Source organism: Entelurus aequoreus, linkage group LG15 (assembly GCF_033978785.1).
Source record: "Entelurus aequoreus isolate RoL-2023_Sb linkage group LG15, RoL_Eaeq_v1.1, whole genome shotgun sequence".
NCBI lineage: Eukaryota > Metazoa > Chordata > Actinopteri > Syngnathiformes > Syngnathidae > Entelurus > Entelurus aequoreus.
The window spans coordinates 13,781,382-13,799,299 of NC_084745.1; the positions used below are offsets into that span (position 1 = coordinate 13,781,382).

General features: G+C 39.4%; 1 protein-coding gene across 1 annotated transcript in view; it reads left to right on the plus strand.

The window, feature by feature from the left end:
- drosha (drosha ribonuclease III) overlaps nt 1–17,918 on the plus strand; it is a 263,319-nt gene that overhangs the window by 201,179 nt on the left and 44,222 nt on the right. The window contains 2 exon segments of the mRNA XM_062020897.1: nt 7,341–7,446; nt 12,094–12,235. Coding sequence (XP_061876881.1) covers nt 7,341–7,446; nt 12,094–12,235 — 248 coding nt within the window.

Consider the following 17,918-nt stretch of genomic DNA (forward strand, 5'->3'; position numbering starts at 1 on the left):
GTGCTAAAGTGCTAACATTACAGTCACATTTTAATCCAAACCAATTTTCAAGCTTTAATCAAGAACCTTAAAGGGCTTCACAAACCACAAGAACATCATTTGATCTGAACCCACACCCGGGCACGGTAAAACTCCAATGAGGAGAAAAAAAAGGGACACATTTTAACAGCAACATTATGCTACGTTAGCCTTTTGCTAAAGAAAAACAATTCTTACAATTATTGTATAATAGCCAAAGCTCCAGGCTTAAGATGTGTAGTGAAGCCTGCATATATGAATATACAGTATATATATGCAAGCAAATGTGAATTTATATACAGCAGGGGTGTCAAACTCAAATACAGAGTGGGCCAAAATTTAAAACTGAACAAAGCCACGGCCCAAGGTTGAACAAATTAACCTTTTAATAGGGACCCAAACAAGTTTTGCATTGAATATTGAACAAGCAAGGCTTATATAACTTTATAGTGACATGCAAAATCGAGTTTAAAATAATAATAATAATAGTTAAAAAATATCAATGGCATATCAAATACAATTTAAATAAAAATTGAATGCCTCTTTTCTATTTGCAGCCTTCTGAGTTAAATATCAACATTAACTTTTTCCACAGGCTAATAAATTTGAAAATAAAATAACAATGAATAAACCAACCATTCAGGACTTTAAACTGCTCAGTTTGCAACACACTGATCTAATCTGATGTGCCAAGCCAGATACCTGCCATCTTTTCTTGGATGCTAGTTCATTACCTCCCTGCTTGGCACTCAGCATCAAGGGTTGGAATTGGGGGTTGAATCACCAAAAAATGATTCCCGGGCGCGGCACCGCTGCTGCCCACTGCTCCCCTCACCTCCCAGGGGGTGATCGAGGGGATGGGTCAAATGCAGAGGACAAATTTCACCACACCTTGTGTGTGTGTGTGTGTGACAATCATTGGTACTTTAACTTTAACTTAATGTCGGGGCTCAGGCTTTGAGCTGAGGCAACCTTCATTATCGAACGAAAGTGTTCTTCAGTCATTATATCTCGTAGTCCACCCGGACCACAGTCTTGGGGGCGTGCCTTAAAGGCACTGCCTTTAACGTCCTCTACGAGCTGTCGTCACGTCCGCTTTTCATCCATTCTAACAACGTGCCGGCCCAGTCACAAGATATGTGTGGCTTTTGTACGCACACACACGTGAATGCAACACACACTTGATCAACAGCGATACATGTTACACTGAGGGTGTCCGTATAAACAACTTTAACACTGTTATAAATACACGCCACACTGTGAATCCACACCAAACAAGAATGACAAACACATTTCGGGAGAACATTCGCACCGTAACACAACATAAACACAACAGAACAAATACCCGGAACCCTTTGCAGTACTAACTCTTCCGGGACGCTACAAAATACACCCACGCTTCCAATTCATTGCAGACCTGCTTTTTGTTGGTTCTCGGTTGACTCTTGATCATCCTAACCAATTTTCTCTCAGCACCAGGTGATAGCTTGCGTTTTCTTCCTGATCGTGGCAGTGACAAAACTGTGCCATGCACTTTATACTTGCAAACTATTGTCTGCACAGTTGCTCTTGGGACCTTAAGCTGCTTTAACATGGCTCCAAGAGACTTTCCTGACTTGTTCAAGTCAATGATTAGTTTTTTCAGATCTGTGCTGAGTTCCTTTGACTTTCCCATTGTCACGTGTGTCACATGAGCCCTGTTTAAATGGGCTCAGAGAAGTCAACAGGTGTCGTCAATCATAATCACGCACATGAAGTTAAGAGGCCATGCCATGAAACTAATTTGATTTGATTGTAACTTTTCTACATCACCAAAATTGATCATGTATGTTGCTGTATGTATACTTTTGACCCAGCAGATTTGGTCACATTTTCAGTAGACCCATAATAAATTCATAAAAGAACCAAACTTTATGAATGTTTTTTGTGACCAACAAGTATGTGCTCCAATCACTCTATCACAAAAAAATAAGAGTTGTAGAAATTATTGGAAACTCAAGACAGCCATGACATTATGTCCTTCACAAGTGTATGTAAACTTTTGACCACGGCTGTTGAGTGTTACCTAAACATAGTGTGTTCTTTGCTATAGTTAAAATTGTGGGTTTTTTGCTATAATTATTGGTTTTATATCGTACATATCGTATTTTCTGATGTTGTTATTGTAGTTTGTTGATGTTTTCTCTCCGTCGTATCCCTTTTTGTCCCCGCAATTCAATACAAATAAGGCAACCATGAAACTAATTTGATTTGATTGTAACTTTTCTACATCACCAAAATTGATCATGTATGTTGCTGTATGTATACTTTTGACCCAGCAGATTTGGTCACATTTTCAGTAGACCCATAATAAATTCATAAAAGAACCAAACTTTATGAATGTTTTTTGTGACCAACAAGTATGTGCTCCAATCACTCTATCACAAAAAAATAAGAGTTGTAGAAATTATTGGAAACTCAAGACAGCCATGACATTATGTCCTTCACAAGTGTATGTAAACTTTTGACCACGGCTGTTGAGTGTTACCTAAACATAGTGTGTTCTTTGCTATAGTTAAAATTGTGGGTTTTTTGCTATAATTATTGGTTTTATATCGTACATATCGTATTTTCTGATGTTGTTATTGTAGTTTGTTGATGTTTTCTCTCCGTCGTATCCCTTTTTGTCCCCGCAATTCAATACAAATAAGGCAACAAGAGAAGCACCCCACATTTCTATTTTGTAAAGTAAATCTGTTCAGCAGATATGGGCATCTACATCCTGTCCCGCCTGACTGGCGGGACAGGACTTGTTATTAAAAAAAAATAAAAATAAAACATTATGTGTACAGTTAACAACTTGACACTGGAACAGATCATTAAAAAAACCTTTAAAATCCATAGAACATGTATTGTGTTCTTTACAAGTGGTGTATGTCGTATAAAAGATAACTTCTTTGGATGCATTATGGTTACATCATTAAAAAAAAAACACTTTTGCATAACAAGGGTCGTTTAATGTCCACTTGCATTGGGGCCACACAGCCAGGGCAGTAACTCACCAGATCCAGCAGATGGCTCTGTGGTCTGTCAGTAGGCAATCACTTTGTAACAACAGTTCTCGCTTAACATGGTGTGATGGTCTTTAAAACAAGGAGATGTTTTGGGCTACTAGCCATTGAGTTCTGCTACAGTTTATCATAGAAGAAGTCATACTCGGTTTTTCTTTAGTTGGCTTCCAAAAATGGAGTCCTTTCTTGCAGGAGCGAGCGTCTCTCTTCCTCCTCCTCTTCTTCTTCACACGAGCTGATGAAGGTGTTTCAGATCAAAGTGGAAGCGCCACGCTTTGCCCCCCCGACTCCCCTCCAGCTCGCTGCTGCTGCTCCCGCATTGTGCGAGTGAATAAAGGACGAGTGTTCTCGCAGCAAAAGCTCTTCCTTTCTGACCTCCCTTTTCCCTCGCCTGCCTCTTTGCATCCAGTCTTTACTGCCCAAGATGTGCCTCGTTTTTGTTGGCTATAAAATGTGCTACTTCTCTTTGTAAGGCAGCCATTGCACTGATTGGATCAGTTGTATTTTTATGATAGATCATGTCCAGCAAGTGATCCAAAATATCCTTCTGAGGACCAGCGTCCTCTTCAGTTGACATTTTTGTCTATACCTTTTGTCAGTTACACACTTTTGGAAAGAAAATAGCCCTGTTATGCAAAACAAACACGCTACCAGTATGCAGTTTAACGTGTGACATGTTCAGTAGTACCTCTACTTACGAGCTCTGTTGGTTCCACAACCGAGCTCTTGACTCAAAATAATCGCTGTTGAAATGAATACAGATTTATGGAATCCTTGTTTATCGCCTCCAAAACAGTAACAGTTTAATGTGAAAAAACAAACAAACTTTTAGACAATAAATATTATATAAAAATCAATACAATTCAGTGTACGACAAATATCTGTTTTGCTAGCGCAAAAGATGGCTTCTGCTTTAGTACGGTGCTGAGTCTGCAGAATTGCATTGCTAAGCTCGAACTGCCTCGTCAAGTTGGAAACTCGGTCAGTCATGATTAGAGATCGGTACCTTTCACATTTGAATCAATATGGTACCAATTCCCGATACCTCGGAATCGATACAGGTACTCGATGGTACCAATTTTCGATATTTTTGTGTGTGTCAATAAATATGAAGTGTTTTTGATTATAAAATCTATTTTTTTATGATTATGATAACTGTTGTCCAGTTTAGTTGTTTTTTTATCGCACTATCACTTGCAAGTATGACATTAAGTTGCAATTACAATTGCAACTCCAAGATCTTAGATCAGTGGTTCTTAACCTGGGTTCGGTGAGTCGGCCTCAGGGCTTCGGCAAAGGTCAAGACACACCCGACTCATCGTGTAAATAAAAACTTCTCCCGATCGGTGTATTATGAATACGGCAACAGCAGAAGTCACACTGATTTGCAGGTGTGTAATTTGTTATGAGTTAATGCACTGTGTTGGTTTTGTTCTTTAAACAAGGTGATGATCATGCACGGTTCATTTTGTGCACCAGTAAAAAAAACATAACTTTGTCTTGAATTTGAATTTTTTTAAAAAAAATTTTCACTAAAGAAGTGTTTGGTGAATGTGCATATGAAACTGGTGGGGTTCGGTACCTCCAACAAGGTTAAGAACCACTGTCTTACAGGGTAGTAGTGTATAGTTTATGGTGTTTTTTTGTTTTTTGTTGCAGCCTTGAAAGTGTTAATACTGCAAGTATTGTAGTTATTACGTAACAGCTCTTTGATTGTAACGTGCGTCTTAGTTGTAGTTTTCATTAACAAATTTGGAGGTGTTGAAATCGCCGTGTAAAATCATTAATACTAATCAGTAGCATGTCAATAGCAAAGCCAATGTATCTTAGCATCAAGTTAGCACTTTTTTGGTAAAGTAAACCATTACTTTTTCTTACATTGGAGCCTTTTGTGAGTCAGTTTCTTTGTTAGCATTGAAAAGCATTACATCGAGGTAGTTTAGCTGAGTCCGCTCTCAGGGCTGCTGGAGTGATCAGCAAACGGGCGTAACGTCACGCGCAACCCAGGTACGGAAACATGACACAGGTGGATTTTACATTAATTGGTGGCACCAGCGGGATTCAGTGGTTGCCACAAAAGTACCAGATTCATTACAGTGTTTCCCACACATTCATTTATTTGTGGTGGCCCGCCACAAAAGAATTACGTCCGCCACAAATAAAGAAATTAAAATAAAATAAAAAATATATGTATATATATATATATATATATATATATATATATATATATATATATATATATATATATATATATATATATATATATATATTTTTTTTTTTTTTTGTCTTGTCCAGCTTCTCAGGCAAATCATATAGTTGATGTAGATGCCCATATAGGCTGTTCAGATTCACTTTACAAAAGAGAAGTGTAGGATACTTCTCTTGTTGCCTTATTTGTATTTGACCACTACTGTTTTCTGTTTATTTGTTACTGACTGTGGCAGGACACCTCTGCCTCTGTTTCACTTTATGTTGCTGGTAAATAATATGGTTGTAGTAGTAGGCTAAACTTAAATTATTTAGTATGCACTAATTAAAGGAGCAGAGCTTTAAGAGACATTTTAGCTTTTATATTTTATAAGATATATTTTTTGTAAGAACCACAATTAATAAATATATTTCAGTGAATTAGTTTTTGTTCAAATCTGTATATAAATATGTACATAAAGTGTTGTAATTATATTGTAAAATGGGAAACACTGCATTATCCATCCCTAGTCTTAATAAGTTAATTGTTTATTAATAAGATTACATGTTTTAATGTAACATTTTAAAAAAAAACTGATTATAACTTGGCTGTTCAGGTGCTATATCTGGTTTTCTTACACTTCTAAGTCTCATTTGCAAGTATTATATACAGCTGTAGACTTTGCATGCAGTTGCAATTCCAAGATGTCAGATGGCAGTAGTTTATAGGCTACAATGTGTTGCTTAGTCAGCCTTTAAGCTGAATATAGTCTTTTGTTGTGCCCTACAAAGTGTTTATACTGTAGGCATTGCACTTATTACACGGCAGCTGTTTGATTGCATCTTAGTTGTAATTTTCATTACCAAATTTGAAGGTGTTGAAATCGCCATGTAAACTTGCTAATGAGCAAATCCAGTTTAAATTTAGCATCAAGCTAGCACATTTATAAAAGTGGAGCCTCACTCTACGTTAGTGCGTCTTCTATGAGGCACACTTGCTTTGTTGGCAGGGAAAATTCTAACATTACATAGAAGAAGTGTGACTTAGTTTGTTGCTTGAGTGCTAAAAGGAAGAGCGGATGTTTCAGAGCAGATATTACAGAGTTGGTTTGATATTTAGTTCACCAACTGGCGGTGCGGAAGCTCATAACTCAAATTTAGACTCCCATCCTAAAGCCTAACAAACAGCTCAATATGTACACATGCTTTATTTATTGGGATTTGGCAGTAAATGACAACAAAATACATTACAGATTAGAAGTCCTGTCTCAGATGTTCTAAATATCAAGCCAACACCACACCAAGCGTCCATGGAGGACGTGACTCACCAGAGACTATGATGATACACAAGTAGCTCCCTCAAAAATAAATTATATTTTGACCTGTTTTTAATTAAAAACCGATGCAGGGCCCAGAGGAGAAGTTTGTCGACGACGGCGTTTTGAAATAATAATGGACTTTATCAAACTTAATTAAAGCCATGGGTGTATTTGGTAAATGGGTACAATTATGTAATCATTCATAAATCTTTGAACAAAAGCCCACTTCTCCAATTTAAACAACACAATAATAAATACATCTGCGGGACACTAAACTGTAGCCTCATCCTCGCGGATTGATGGAAGGATGCTCTGCTGCAGTTTCATAGCTCCTAAAAGGTGGACAATAACCTTTTGACATGTTTCTCTGATCTCCTCTTCCTCTGCATCCTGCGCTCCCGCTTGTGATCCGCATCAGTTGATGGATATGTGCTGTGCTGCAGCATGCACAGGATATATGTTATCTCCCCTCTCGAGACGGTGCTCTCTCACAGATGCAATTCTGATCTATGATTCTGTTTAACTGATGGCCAATAGTACAGCAGCAGGGATGTGCTTTTTTTTTTTTTTTTTTTTTTTTTTTAAACCACCTTCACAAGTCTGGGTGTGTGTACTTTCAAAGCTTCCTCCAAGTTGTCACAGTTCCCCAAAGACCACCCATGAAATGTCCTCATGCCATCACTAAATAAATGTTTTTGAGATGGTTCCAATGTGCTTTTTGCTCTCTTTAATATTGCATCCATGTGATCCCTTCCTCCTCATCCAGGGGCCACAACCAGAGGATGGAGTTCCTGGGAGATTCCATCATGCAGCTGGTGGCCACTGAGTACCTCTTCATCCACTTCCCCGACCACCATGAGGGACATTTAACAGTAAGAGAAACATCACCATTCGATCACCTACGCTTCCTCTTTGGAACAGCTCATTCTTAATCCACGCTGTGGTTTCCGGGCAAAAACGCCTCTAAATTTGCAACAAACATCAGCCATGGGTGACGTTACACACACACACACACACACACACACACACACCTCATGAGGACTCTCAGTTCAGAGAGCATCAAAGGATGAACTTCATGCATGGATTCATTGCGAAGCTCCAAACATGGCATCCTGCAGCTGTGGTCCACTAGTCCAACTGTTGACACCACATCCTGACAGTACAAACCGCACACGCTCCTGGTGGGAGCATAAATCCATCTGCGGAGACATTTGTGCTCCACATGTTGACAAATGTCTCCGCAGTCGCCGGTTGTTTTCCTCTTTAGGGGAATGACTGATGCGCTGAACTTTTCCAGAACAACAGGGGAGGGGGACGTGTGCGCCGTCAAATCAAGTCTCACCTGCACCAGTTTGACACTTAGTGTCTGGCAAACTTTTTACATCCCACACGTCTGTTTGCCCTCCCATCCTTCCTTTGGGTTGTGAACTCGGTCTTGTCTGATGCATTTCCTTCCTTCCATACTTCCTGCCATCAAGTTTTGGAATTATTTTTTTCAAAAAGAGACAACCCACATATTCATCTCTTGACAATGCGGTTTACTTTACATGTGCCATGGCACTGTAACAAAACATAAACTTAAAATTCTTATTTATGTAGCTGCCAAAATTGTACTCAAGTAAAAAATAGTCATTCAAATATATACTAGAGTCAGACTACGTATTTAGTGAAACATCTACTCAGGTACTGAGTCACTGAGTACCGTAAATTTCGGACTATAAGCCGCTACTTTTTTCCTACGTTTTGCACCCTGCAGCCAATAAAACGGTGTGGCCCATTTATGGATTTATGGTATTTTTATTTATTTATTCATTTTTTGTCATAAAAAAATACAATCATGTGTGCTTACGGACTGTATCCCTGCAGACTGTATTGATATACACTACCGTTCAAAAGTTTGGGGTCACATTGAAATGTCCTTATTTTTGAAGGAAAAGCACTGTACTTTTCAATGAAGATAACTTTAAACTAGTCTTAACTTTAAAGAAATACACTCTATACATTGCTAATGTGGTAAATGACTATTCTAGCTGCAAATGTCTGGTTTTTGGTGCAATATCTACATAGGTGTATAGAGGCCCATTTCCAGCAACTATCACTCCAGTGTTCTAATGGTACAATGTGTTTGCTCATTGGCTCAGAAGGCTAATTGATGATTAGAAAACCCTTGTGCAATCATGTTCACACATCTGAAAACAGTTTAGCTCGTTACAGAAGCTACAAAACTGACCTTCCTTTGAGCAGATTGAGTTTCTGGAGCATCACATTTCTGGGGTCAATTAGACGCTCAAAATGGCCAGAAAAAGAGAACTTTCATCTGAAACTCGACAGTCTATTGTTGTTCTTAGAAATGAAGGCTATTCCACAAAATTGTTTGGGTGTCCCCAAACTTTTGAACGGTAGTGTATATTGATATATAATGTAGGAACCAGAAATATTAATAACAGAAAGAAACAACCCTTTTGTGCGAATGAGTGTGAATGAGTATAAATGGGGAAGGGAGGTTTTTTGGGTTGGTGCACTAATTGTAAGTGTATCTTGTGTTTTTTATGTTGATTTAATTTTTTTTTAAAAACAATGTTTATTTATTTATTTTTTTTAAATTTGTTGTGCGGCCCGGTACAAATCGATCCACGGACCGGTACCGGGCTTGGGGACCACTGCTTTAGGTTATAACCCAAAGCTCATGACCAAAAGTAATGATAGGGACCTAGATCGACCGGTAAATTGAGAGCTTTGCCTTTTAGCTTAGCTTCTTCTCGTCGATCTGTTTTAAATGTAGGGGGGAAAAAATCATAATATGACCTCTTTATTGCGCCTATAATCCGGTGCGCCCTATGGTCCGACAAATACAGTATGTTGCATCCTGACAAGTACAATTACTGAAGTAAATGTAGCGCGTCACTACACACTCCTGCTTGGTCTTTCATCTTTTCTTTAGGTTGGAAACTTGGTCTTGTGCAACATTCTTCTGTGATGTTTTCTTCCTGCTGTCAATCTTTGGAGTCTTTTGAAAAGGTGTCAGGCTGGTATTATCACCCCTCTTGGCTCCATGTGTTTACTGTACTGTGCCGTGGCAATCGTCACGGGACAGAAACATTCCCAGTTTTGCAGTTGCCCGTCTTTGTCGGCACTTTTTCCTTTCTCCCTACCGAGGCTGTCAAGTGTCTGCGAGATAAAGCGACGTGTCGACTTGCCTGGCACAAAGCGAGCGATCGCACCTTTTGAAAGGAGCTGGGCCACTTTTACGGGCGGCGCTGCAACTCCCTATTTTTTTTTTCTTTTATTCTGGCGAGCATCAGCGTTTCTCTTCGCGCGTGCCGCTATCAGCTCGAGGCTGCGACGTTTGAAGTGGTCTGAAAGCGAACAAGAGCGTGTTGGTGGATATTCCTCACGAGATGGAAACAAAATGTCGGTGACGTCAGGCATGTTGAAAGGATGCGTTGATAGCTGCAGAGATGCCACACCAGTCAAGATAAGCTACATCTGTAATGGATTTCCATTCAGGGATAAAAGTGCTCATTCAACTAGTGAGTGAGAGACAGCGAGCAAGCCTCACATCATCTTGCATTCTGCGACCCGCCCCCCCTTCTCCGTGAGCGTCTTGCAGCTATATTTAACATGTTTGTGTTTTTTCCTTTTGGGAGCGTTAATGTTCCTCGGTCTGTGGAACACAACGCCCTCCGCTCAGCCCCGAGTCACCATGCAATATTTACCAGAGCGACGCGCAATCTCCCCGAAACATTTACTGCGAATTACCATTTGTGTCTTTGATAAATTATTTCACGGGGAGTTGTATTTTGATGTTCCAGTGCGCCTGAGTTGACTGTGTGTGCATCTGGGAGCCTGTTTTTGCAAACCTGACACGAGGTTCTACTCAAGTTGTCTTTTTGTTGGCCGCTTAGCCTGAAAAGCTTCCAGAATTAAAGCCACATTGGAAATGATGCTGCTTGAAAAGTCCCCTACTACACAAAAGTGACTTTTTGATGGAGCTGCAAAATGTTTTTTTTTTATCAAATCTGCTTATCAAGACCAATAACTTATTTATATCTATTTAAGATTTAACTGTAGTTCAGCCGTCTCTAAAAGATTTTCGCAAATGGCTGCATACTGAAAAGTCGAGTTATGCGGGGGCCATATTTAAAACATCTAAACTGTGGCCCATTTGCGGACTGCAACTCAAGTTTTATTGGCCTGCGATTTGTCGAAAAACGCCCAAATGTAAGAAAAAAACTAAGATTAATATGTGATTAATTTTTTAAAGCAGATTAATCACACTCTTAAACTGTGATTAATCGTAATCATTAACAGGTAATTTTTTGCTTGCATAAATACAATTTGCTGAAGTAAATACAGATGCAGATGCAATTTAGTAGTCAGAATGGCATACAGGAACGTTTTTTAAACGTTTTACTGAACATCAAGTCATTGATTTTCTCAAAACTTGGGGATAGTGAGTATAGTCAGAAATAAGTGCACCTTTTAATAGTCTTTGCAATAATATTGCTGACAGTGTACAGTTACTAATCGATAATATAGTAAACACATTCTTAAACAATTGAATATAGTGCACCATTCAAATCTGCATTTATTCTTCTTTAGTTTAAACAATTGTTTAAACTAACTGACCACATAACTTACCTCCAGAAGGTCCTATCGTTGTCCATGTGATGTCAGATGAAACAAAAATTGAGCTGTTTGTCCACAATACCCAGCAATATGTTTGGAGGAGAAAAGATGAGACTTTAAATCCTAGGAACACCATTCCTACCGTCAAGCATGGTGGTGGTAGTATTATGCTCTGGGCTTGTTTTGCTGCCAATGGAACTGGTGCTTTACAGAGAGTAAATGGGACAATGAAAAAGGAGGATTACCTCCAAATTCTTCAGGACAACCTAAAATCATCAGCCCGGAGGTTGGGTCTTGGGCGCAGTTGGGTGTTCCAACAGGACAATGACCCCAAACACACGTCAAAAGTGGTAAAGGAATGGCTAAATCAGGCTACAATTAGGGTTTTAGAATGGCCTTCCCAAAGTCCTGACTTAAACATGTGGACAATGCTGAAGAAACAAGTCCTTGTCAGAAAACCAACAAATTTAGCTGAACTGCACCAATTTTGTCAAGAGGAGTGGTCAAAAATTCAACCAGAAGCTTGTGGATGGCTACCAAAAGTGCCTTATTGCAGTGAAACTTGCCAAGGGACATGTAAGCAAATATTAACATTGCTGTATGTATACTTTTAAACCCAGCAGATTTGGTCACATTTTCAGTAGACCCATAATAAATTCATAAAAGAACCAAACTTCATGAATGTTTTTCGTGACAAACAAGTATGTGCTCCATTTACTCTATCACAAAAAAATAAGAGGTGTGGAAATTATTGAAAACTCAAGACAGCCATGACATTATGTTCTTTACAAGTGTATGTAAACTTTTGACCACGACTGTATATGACAAACAACAATGAAAGGAAGTTTACTGGTGAACATGACATGTGAAACCTGTGTGCTTTCTCGTAGCTCTTGCGCAGTTCGCTGGTCAACAACCGCACCCAGGCCAAAGTGGCAGAGGAGCTGGGCATGCAAGACTTTGCCATCACCAACGACAAAACCAAGCGGCCTGTGGCGCTCCGGACAAAGACCCTTGCTGACCTGTTGGAGTGTAGGTCCACACAAACACATTTGTGATGTATTACATGAAAACACATTTTATGGCGTGTGTTTGTGATCATCTTCTTATGTAAGTCAAATAAGTCGTAACAATCTCTGAAAGTCTTGAATTAATAGCGTTGTTTAGTACAAGGGTGCCCAAACTTTTTCCATTGAAGGCCGCAGACTGACAAATCAAAGGATGCAAAGGCCATTTTGGTAGTTTTCATCGTCAAAACCAGTACAATATATAGATGGTTTTCAAAGAACGAGAAAATCATATTGCGTTAGACATTTCGTGTCAACGCTGAAGAGCCAAAGCCGAACTAATATGCTAACTGTTAACACCCTAATCAGATAGCGTCAAGTAACACAAACATCTGCAAAATGAGCTAAAAAAGCGAGCATGCTAAAGGTAGTAAATTAGCAATAGCATGCTTAGATTAGCATTAATAAAATATAAACTGCTGAAGTCCTGCTAAATTATCTAAAAAAGCTAGAATGCTAATGTTACCATGCTGAAATGCTAACTAACATGCGTCAAGTTCCAAAATATATTACTCTGAGGTGTGTACCTGAAAAAATTGTCAGGTTCAAACACTGATGACATCTATTAAACAGACAAGAAGCAAGGAATTCAAGAGAGACAGAATTCAATTTAGCTCATTGAGGAGAAACGTCATACGCTGTACTCTTTGCACAGTCTTCCACCACGCTCTGACGAAAGGTTGCACACCTCCTCTTTTATTTGGACTTTCCCTGATTTCATGGCAACAGCTGTTTCTAAAGGAAGGGGGGTCGTAAACAGCCGTCGCCTTTGGTTACAAAACAGTTCAAAGAAAAGGTGCCTGGAGGGGGGTCAGGTCCTGCTTCCTCTCCGCTTTGTAGATCTCGGGTCAAGACAAAATCTTCCTGTGGATTACAATAGATCAAAGAAACTGACACCTTTATGTCGTTTCCCATCCTACACAGTGGAGTTTTACAAGCCTTTTGATTGGTAAGATCAAAGACAGCTTTTGTCTGCTCGCCGGGAACTCATGGCAACACAAAGTGTTGTGATAACTTAGCTACAATTATTCTGACAAAAATAGTTTAAAATGCTAGCATGCATCAAGTACCAAAACATGACTGAAGTGTTTATTTACAAAATAAAACAAGCTGGTATACAAACATTATTAGCATGCTAACAGGTATCATTCATCAGGTAACAAAATAGTTCCCGCTGAGTTGTATACCTGCAAAATTAACAAAAAAAGCTAGCATGCTAGTAACAAAATGCTAATGATTGTGACCCCTGGTCTAGTAGCACACCTTTAAGACTTGTAGAGGACCAATATTATTATTATCGCTAGCCATTAATAATGGGCGTATGGATGCTGATAGATGATTTTCCTGTGTAGTTGTTAGGTGATTGTCACCAGCTGTTCCAATATGTCTCTGAAATTGTCACCATTTTGTATAACTTGGAGTTAATTGATTAGGGTGGAGCTGTCATTGCATTTTTTATTGGCACACACACACACACACACACACACACACACACACACACACACACACACACACACACACACACACACACACACACACCATCCGTTCACTTCTAGACTCATTAAGGAAGAAGAAAAAAATGTTTTCAACCAAGACAACTTATCTCCTTGTCTTAAAGGCTTTGCATGCAATAGTTTTTAATTAAATAGCTCGTTACTGTTTTTTTTTTGTTTTAGTGCCGGCCCTCGAGTGTGACAGAAATTATTTAGCTGGCATGATAAACAAGATTTAGCACATGATTCACGGCCAAACACGTCCCTAATTTAGACCGGTGACGAGTAACATCGTTAAATCTTCATTTTAACACTCCGTATATAGCTTGTGTGTGAGATTTTCCTCGTGTAAACGCCTTCATTATTTTTACTTTCTTCAAAAAAAAAAAAAAGCGGCATGCTACCCCCCCCCCCCCCCTGTTGTTGAAATGACTGTATGAAACTGCTGAGAAGCTCATGCTATTATTGTGTGTCTACAAATAGCAGCTCCCTTCAAACCTCCGTACAGAACAAAATGATGGTTTCTTTGTCGTTTTTGGAACACCTTTTGCAACACTCCGTGGACGTAAACACGATCACAGCCAGACCTCGTTTTATGTTAGTTCGCCCTTCCCAAAGTTGTGACAAAAACCGAATTGTACTATAAACTGAAGCAATTTTTACCAAAACAATCAATCTGTTTTAGATACCAAAAATATTATTGCAATCCTTTTTATAGAGAACAATGATAGTTTTACATGCATAAACAATGTGAAATACATATAAAAACAATGCATGATTTAGCCTGACTTTTACCATTATTAAGGACTCCTGTTGGCAACAATGAGGGGAGAGGAAAGTGGATGCCAGCTTTGTACTTTGCTGCGAGTTCTTTCTTGAATTCAACAGTGTTTCTCTACTTCTTCATCAAAGTCGAGTCAAACTTTATTTATGAAGCACATTAAAGCACCTAGGTTGACCACAGTGCTGCACAGGGCACATAAGACAATAAAGGTAGTACAAGCAATAAAACAGTGGATGATGCATTTTACAGTAATAAAGTTTTCTTTATCAAAGTGCTGGCACTTACAACTTTATTTGGCCCCATTGTGGCTTATTTTGCAGTCATACTCAATAAAAAAAGGACAAAGATTAAGTCACCAGCTTGTGGGATTCTTTAATTGAGCACTTTATTTGGCAGACTGATATGCAGGCAATGTTTGGGCATGTTATAGATAGGAATGTATACTGAATCTGGTACTTTTTTGGCACCGACTGAGTTCCGCTGATCCTACCGGCCACTGATTATTTAAAATCCAACAGTGTCATCTAATGGTATCTCGGTTACGCATGACGTCACGCCAGTAATGCGGCAATTGTCAATGCCAACAAAATACTGACTCAAAAAACATTGTAATGTAAATAAAGTAAGGCTACACCTTAGAGATCGACAGACCATTATGGTGTTTTCCGAGCCAATACTGATTATTAGTAGTCAAGGAGGCCGATGACCGATATTTGTAGCCGATATTCATTTGCAGTAAAATGTATTTAAACTTGAATAGTATACGTCTATAAAATCCTGGACAAGACTTAGGTTGTTGTATTTTTCTTTTTTTCTTCACATTGCTGTTGTGGAAAAAAGCCAACTTTTCTCATGCAGGGCAAAGGAGCTAGTGCTTGAGCAGTGATGATAAATATCTACTTCACTATTTTTTAGTTGTTGATTTCAACAGCTCCAACTTTGTTAATGAAAACTACAACTAAGTTGCACTACCAATTAAACAGCTGGTGTGTAGTAAGTACAATACTTACAGTATTACCGCCTTTCAGGGCCCAACAAAAAAACAAAAAAACACACCTTAAATTATACACTACTGCCATTTAATGTCTTGAACTAGCAACTGTAATTGCAACTTAATCTCATACTTGCAAATGAGATAATACATTTAAAATAAAACTATGTATAACAACTGCACATAAGTTATCATAATCGTTTTTTAAAGGTTACAATAAAAAAAATTGTTAAAACAATTATTGTTTATTAACACACACAAAAGTAGCGAAAATAATTACCGGTATCTTTTCCCAGGTACCAGGAATTGATACCGTATAAGTTTATGATAGTATACACACTTTGTTAAAAAAACTGAATAAAACGAAAAGTAAGCCGTACATAAACCAAGGTTTGACTCGATTTTGGGCATATTTGCGCAAAATGCGGTACTGACGTGTTTTCTGTGGTGTATTAACTAGAACAGAATGGACTTTATTGTCATTATATTTGCATATAATGAGATTAAGGACTCTAACTTAAGGTGCGGTAGTGGGAACAAATATGGGGTAAAAATAAATTACACAAGGTAATAAAGAAAAAAAACTAACAATTGAAATAAACAGACTACTATCCAATAAAAATAATAAGCAATCCTGTACAATATACAAAACACTGTAAAAATACAAAAATACTGTACAATATAGAGAACAAGACAAGAGTACCTGAGTGATAAATAACAATCAGTGTCGGACGTATTGCACTCAAAGGGTAATATTGCACAGTAGGGTATTAGGGTAGGATATTGTATAGGGGTGAATTAGTATTATAAGTTAGAGTTCAAGATGGTGACAGCTCTGGGAAAGAAGCTGTCTCTGAGCCTGTTTTTTCTGGCTCTGATGCACCTGTAGCGCCTGTCCGATGGTAGCAGGGAGTTGTGTAAATCCTTCAGGAAGGGGAGGGGGCAGCCGATGATTTTTTGTGCAGACTTTATGACCCTCTGAATCGCCTTTTTGTCTGCTTCAGTGCAGCTGGCGTACCACACTGTCATGCAGTACGTCAGCAGGCTCTCGACAGCCGAGCGATAGAAGGTCACCATCAGCTGCCTCTCCAGTCTGTTCTTCCTCAGCACCCTCAGGCAGTGGTGTCTCCGCTGGGCCTTCCGGATGACCGCAGTTGTAATTTGAGTCCAGGAGAGGTCAGCAGATATGAGGGTGCCGAGGAACTTGAAGGAGCTGACTCTCTAACCCTTATTGCCGTTGATGTAGAGGGGGGCGGGGTCTGCAGTGTTTTTCCTGAAGTCAAAGATGAGTTCCTTGGTTTTTGTGGTGTTCAAATCAAACTCAGCTTCTTCTACGCGACAGTTGAGTCCGTTCTCCTCTATGGCAGCGAATGCTGGACCCTGAAGCCAACCCTGGAGAGGTCTCTGGATGGTTGCTACACCAGGATGCTGCGTGCAGTGCTTAACATCAACAAGAGTGCGCACGTAACCAACAGAGTCCTCTACAGGGGAATACCAAGGGTGAGCGAGAAGATTGCTGTAAGGAGAATGAGACTAGCAGGGCACTGCCAAAGGCATCAGGAGCTGCCAGCCAGCAAATTGGTACTGTGGGAACCAACACATGGGCATCGGTCAAGAGGACGTCCCACACTAACATACGTGGACATACTCAAGAAGGATGCAGGAGCTCAGAGTACCAAGGAACTGGCCAAATGTATGGAGAATCGGGATGACTGGAAGCAACGATGGAAGGCTCGTCTGAGGACGACCTAGAGAGAGTGCCAGATTGTTCACTGAACACCACGCCAGGGCTGCAGCTATCGAGTATTTTAGTCATCGACTAATCTATCGATTAATTTGTTCGATTAATCGAGTGATCGGATGAACCCCCCTTCATAGACTCAATGTGTATTTCAGGGAAAATAGTTTTTCTGCTTGCCATGATCTTCACTCTTTTGTTTTTATAAATGCACATCATTAACATTGAACTTGCTCTTTTAACATGTGTGCATTAAAAAAAATAGGAAAAACCACACTGCATTACTCCACCTTTTGCAGCGGCTGTGTGGAAAGTACTGTATGTTTGCGTACCTTAAGTTACAGGCAAACTTTCTGGATTGTAGAAATTTTTATTAGTTACACTCATTAAACAATCGATCATGCAGCCTTAGTATTAACCCTCTTTATGGTCATGAGTGCAGGTTCATACACACTTCCTCGGTCATACTCGGTTCCCCAGTGATTTTTGAATGTCTTCTTCTGTTGCGGCCTGGGGTGAAGGCCCAAAAGGATAATGGTCCTAAAGGAGGACACTCATCAGGCCAAGAGCACTATACCATGCTGAGAATCAATCTCTCCATGGGTGTAGAAAGACGGAGAGAAAGTCGACATCATTGACCAG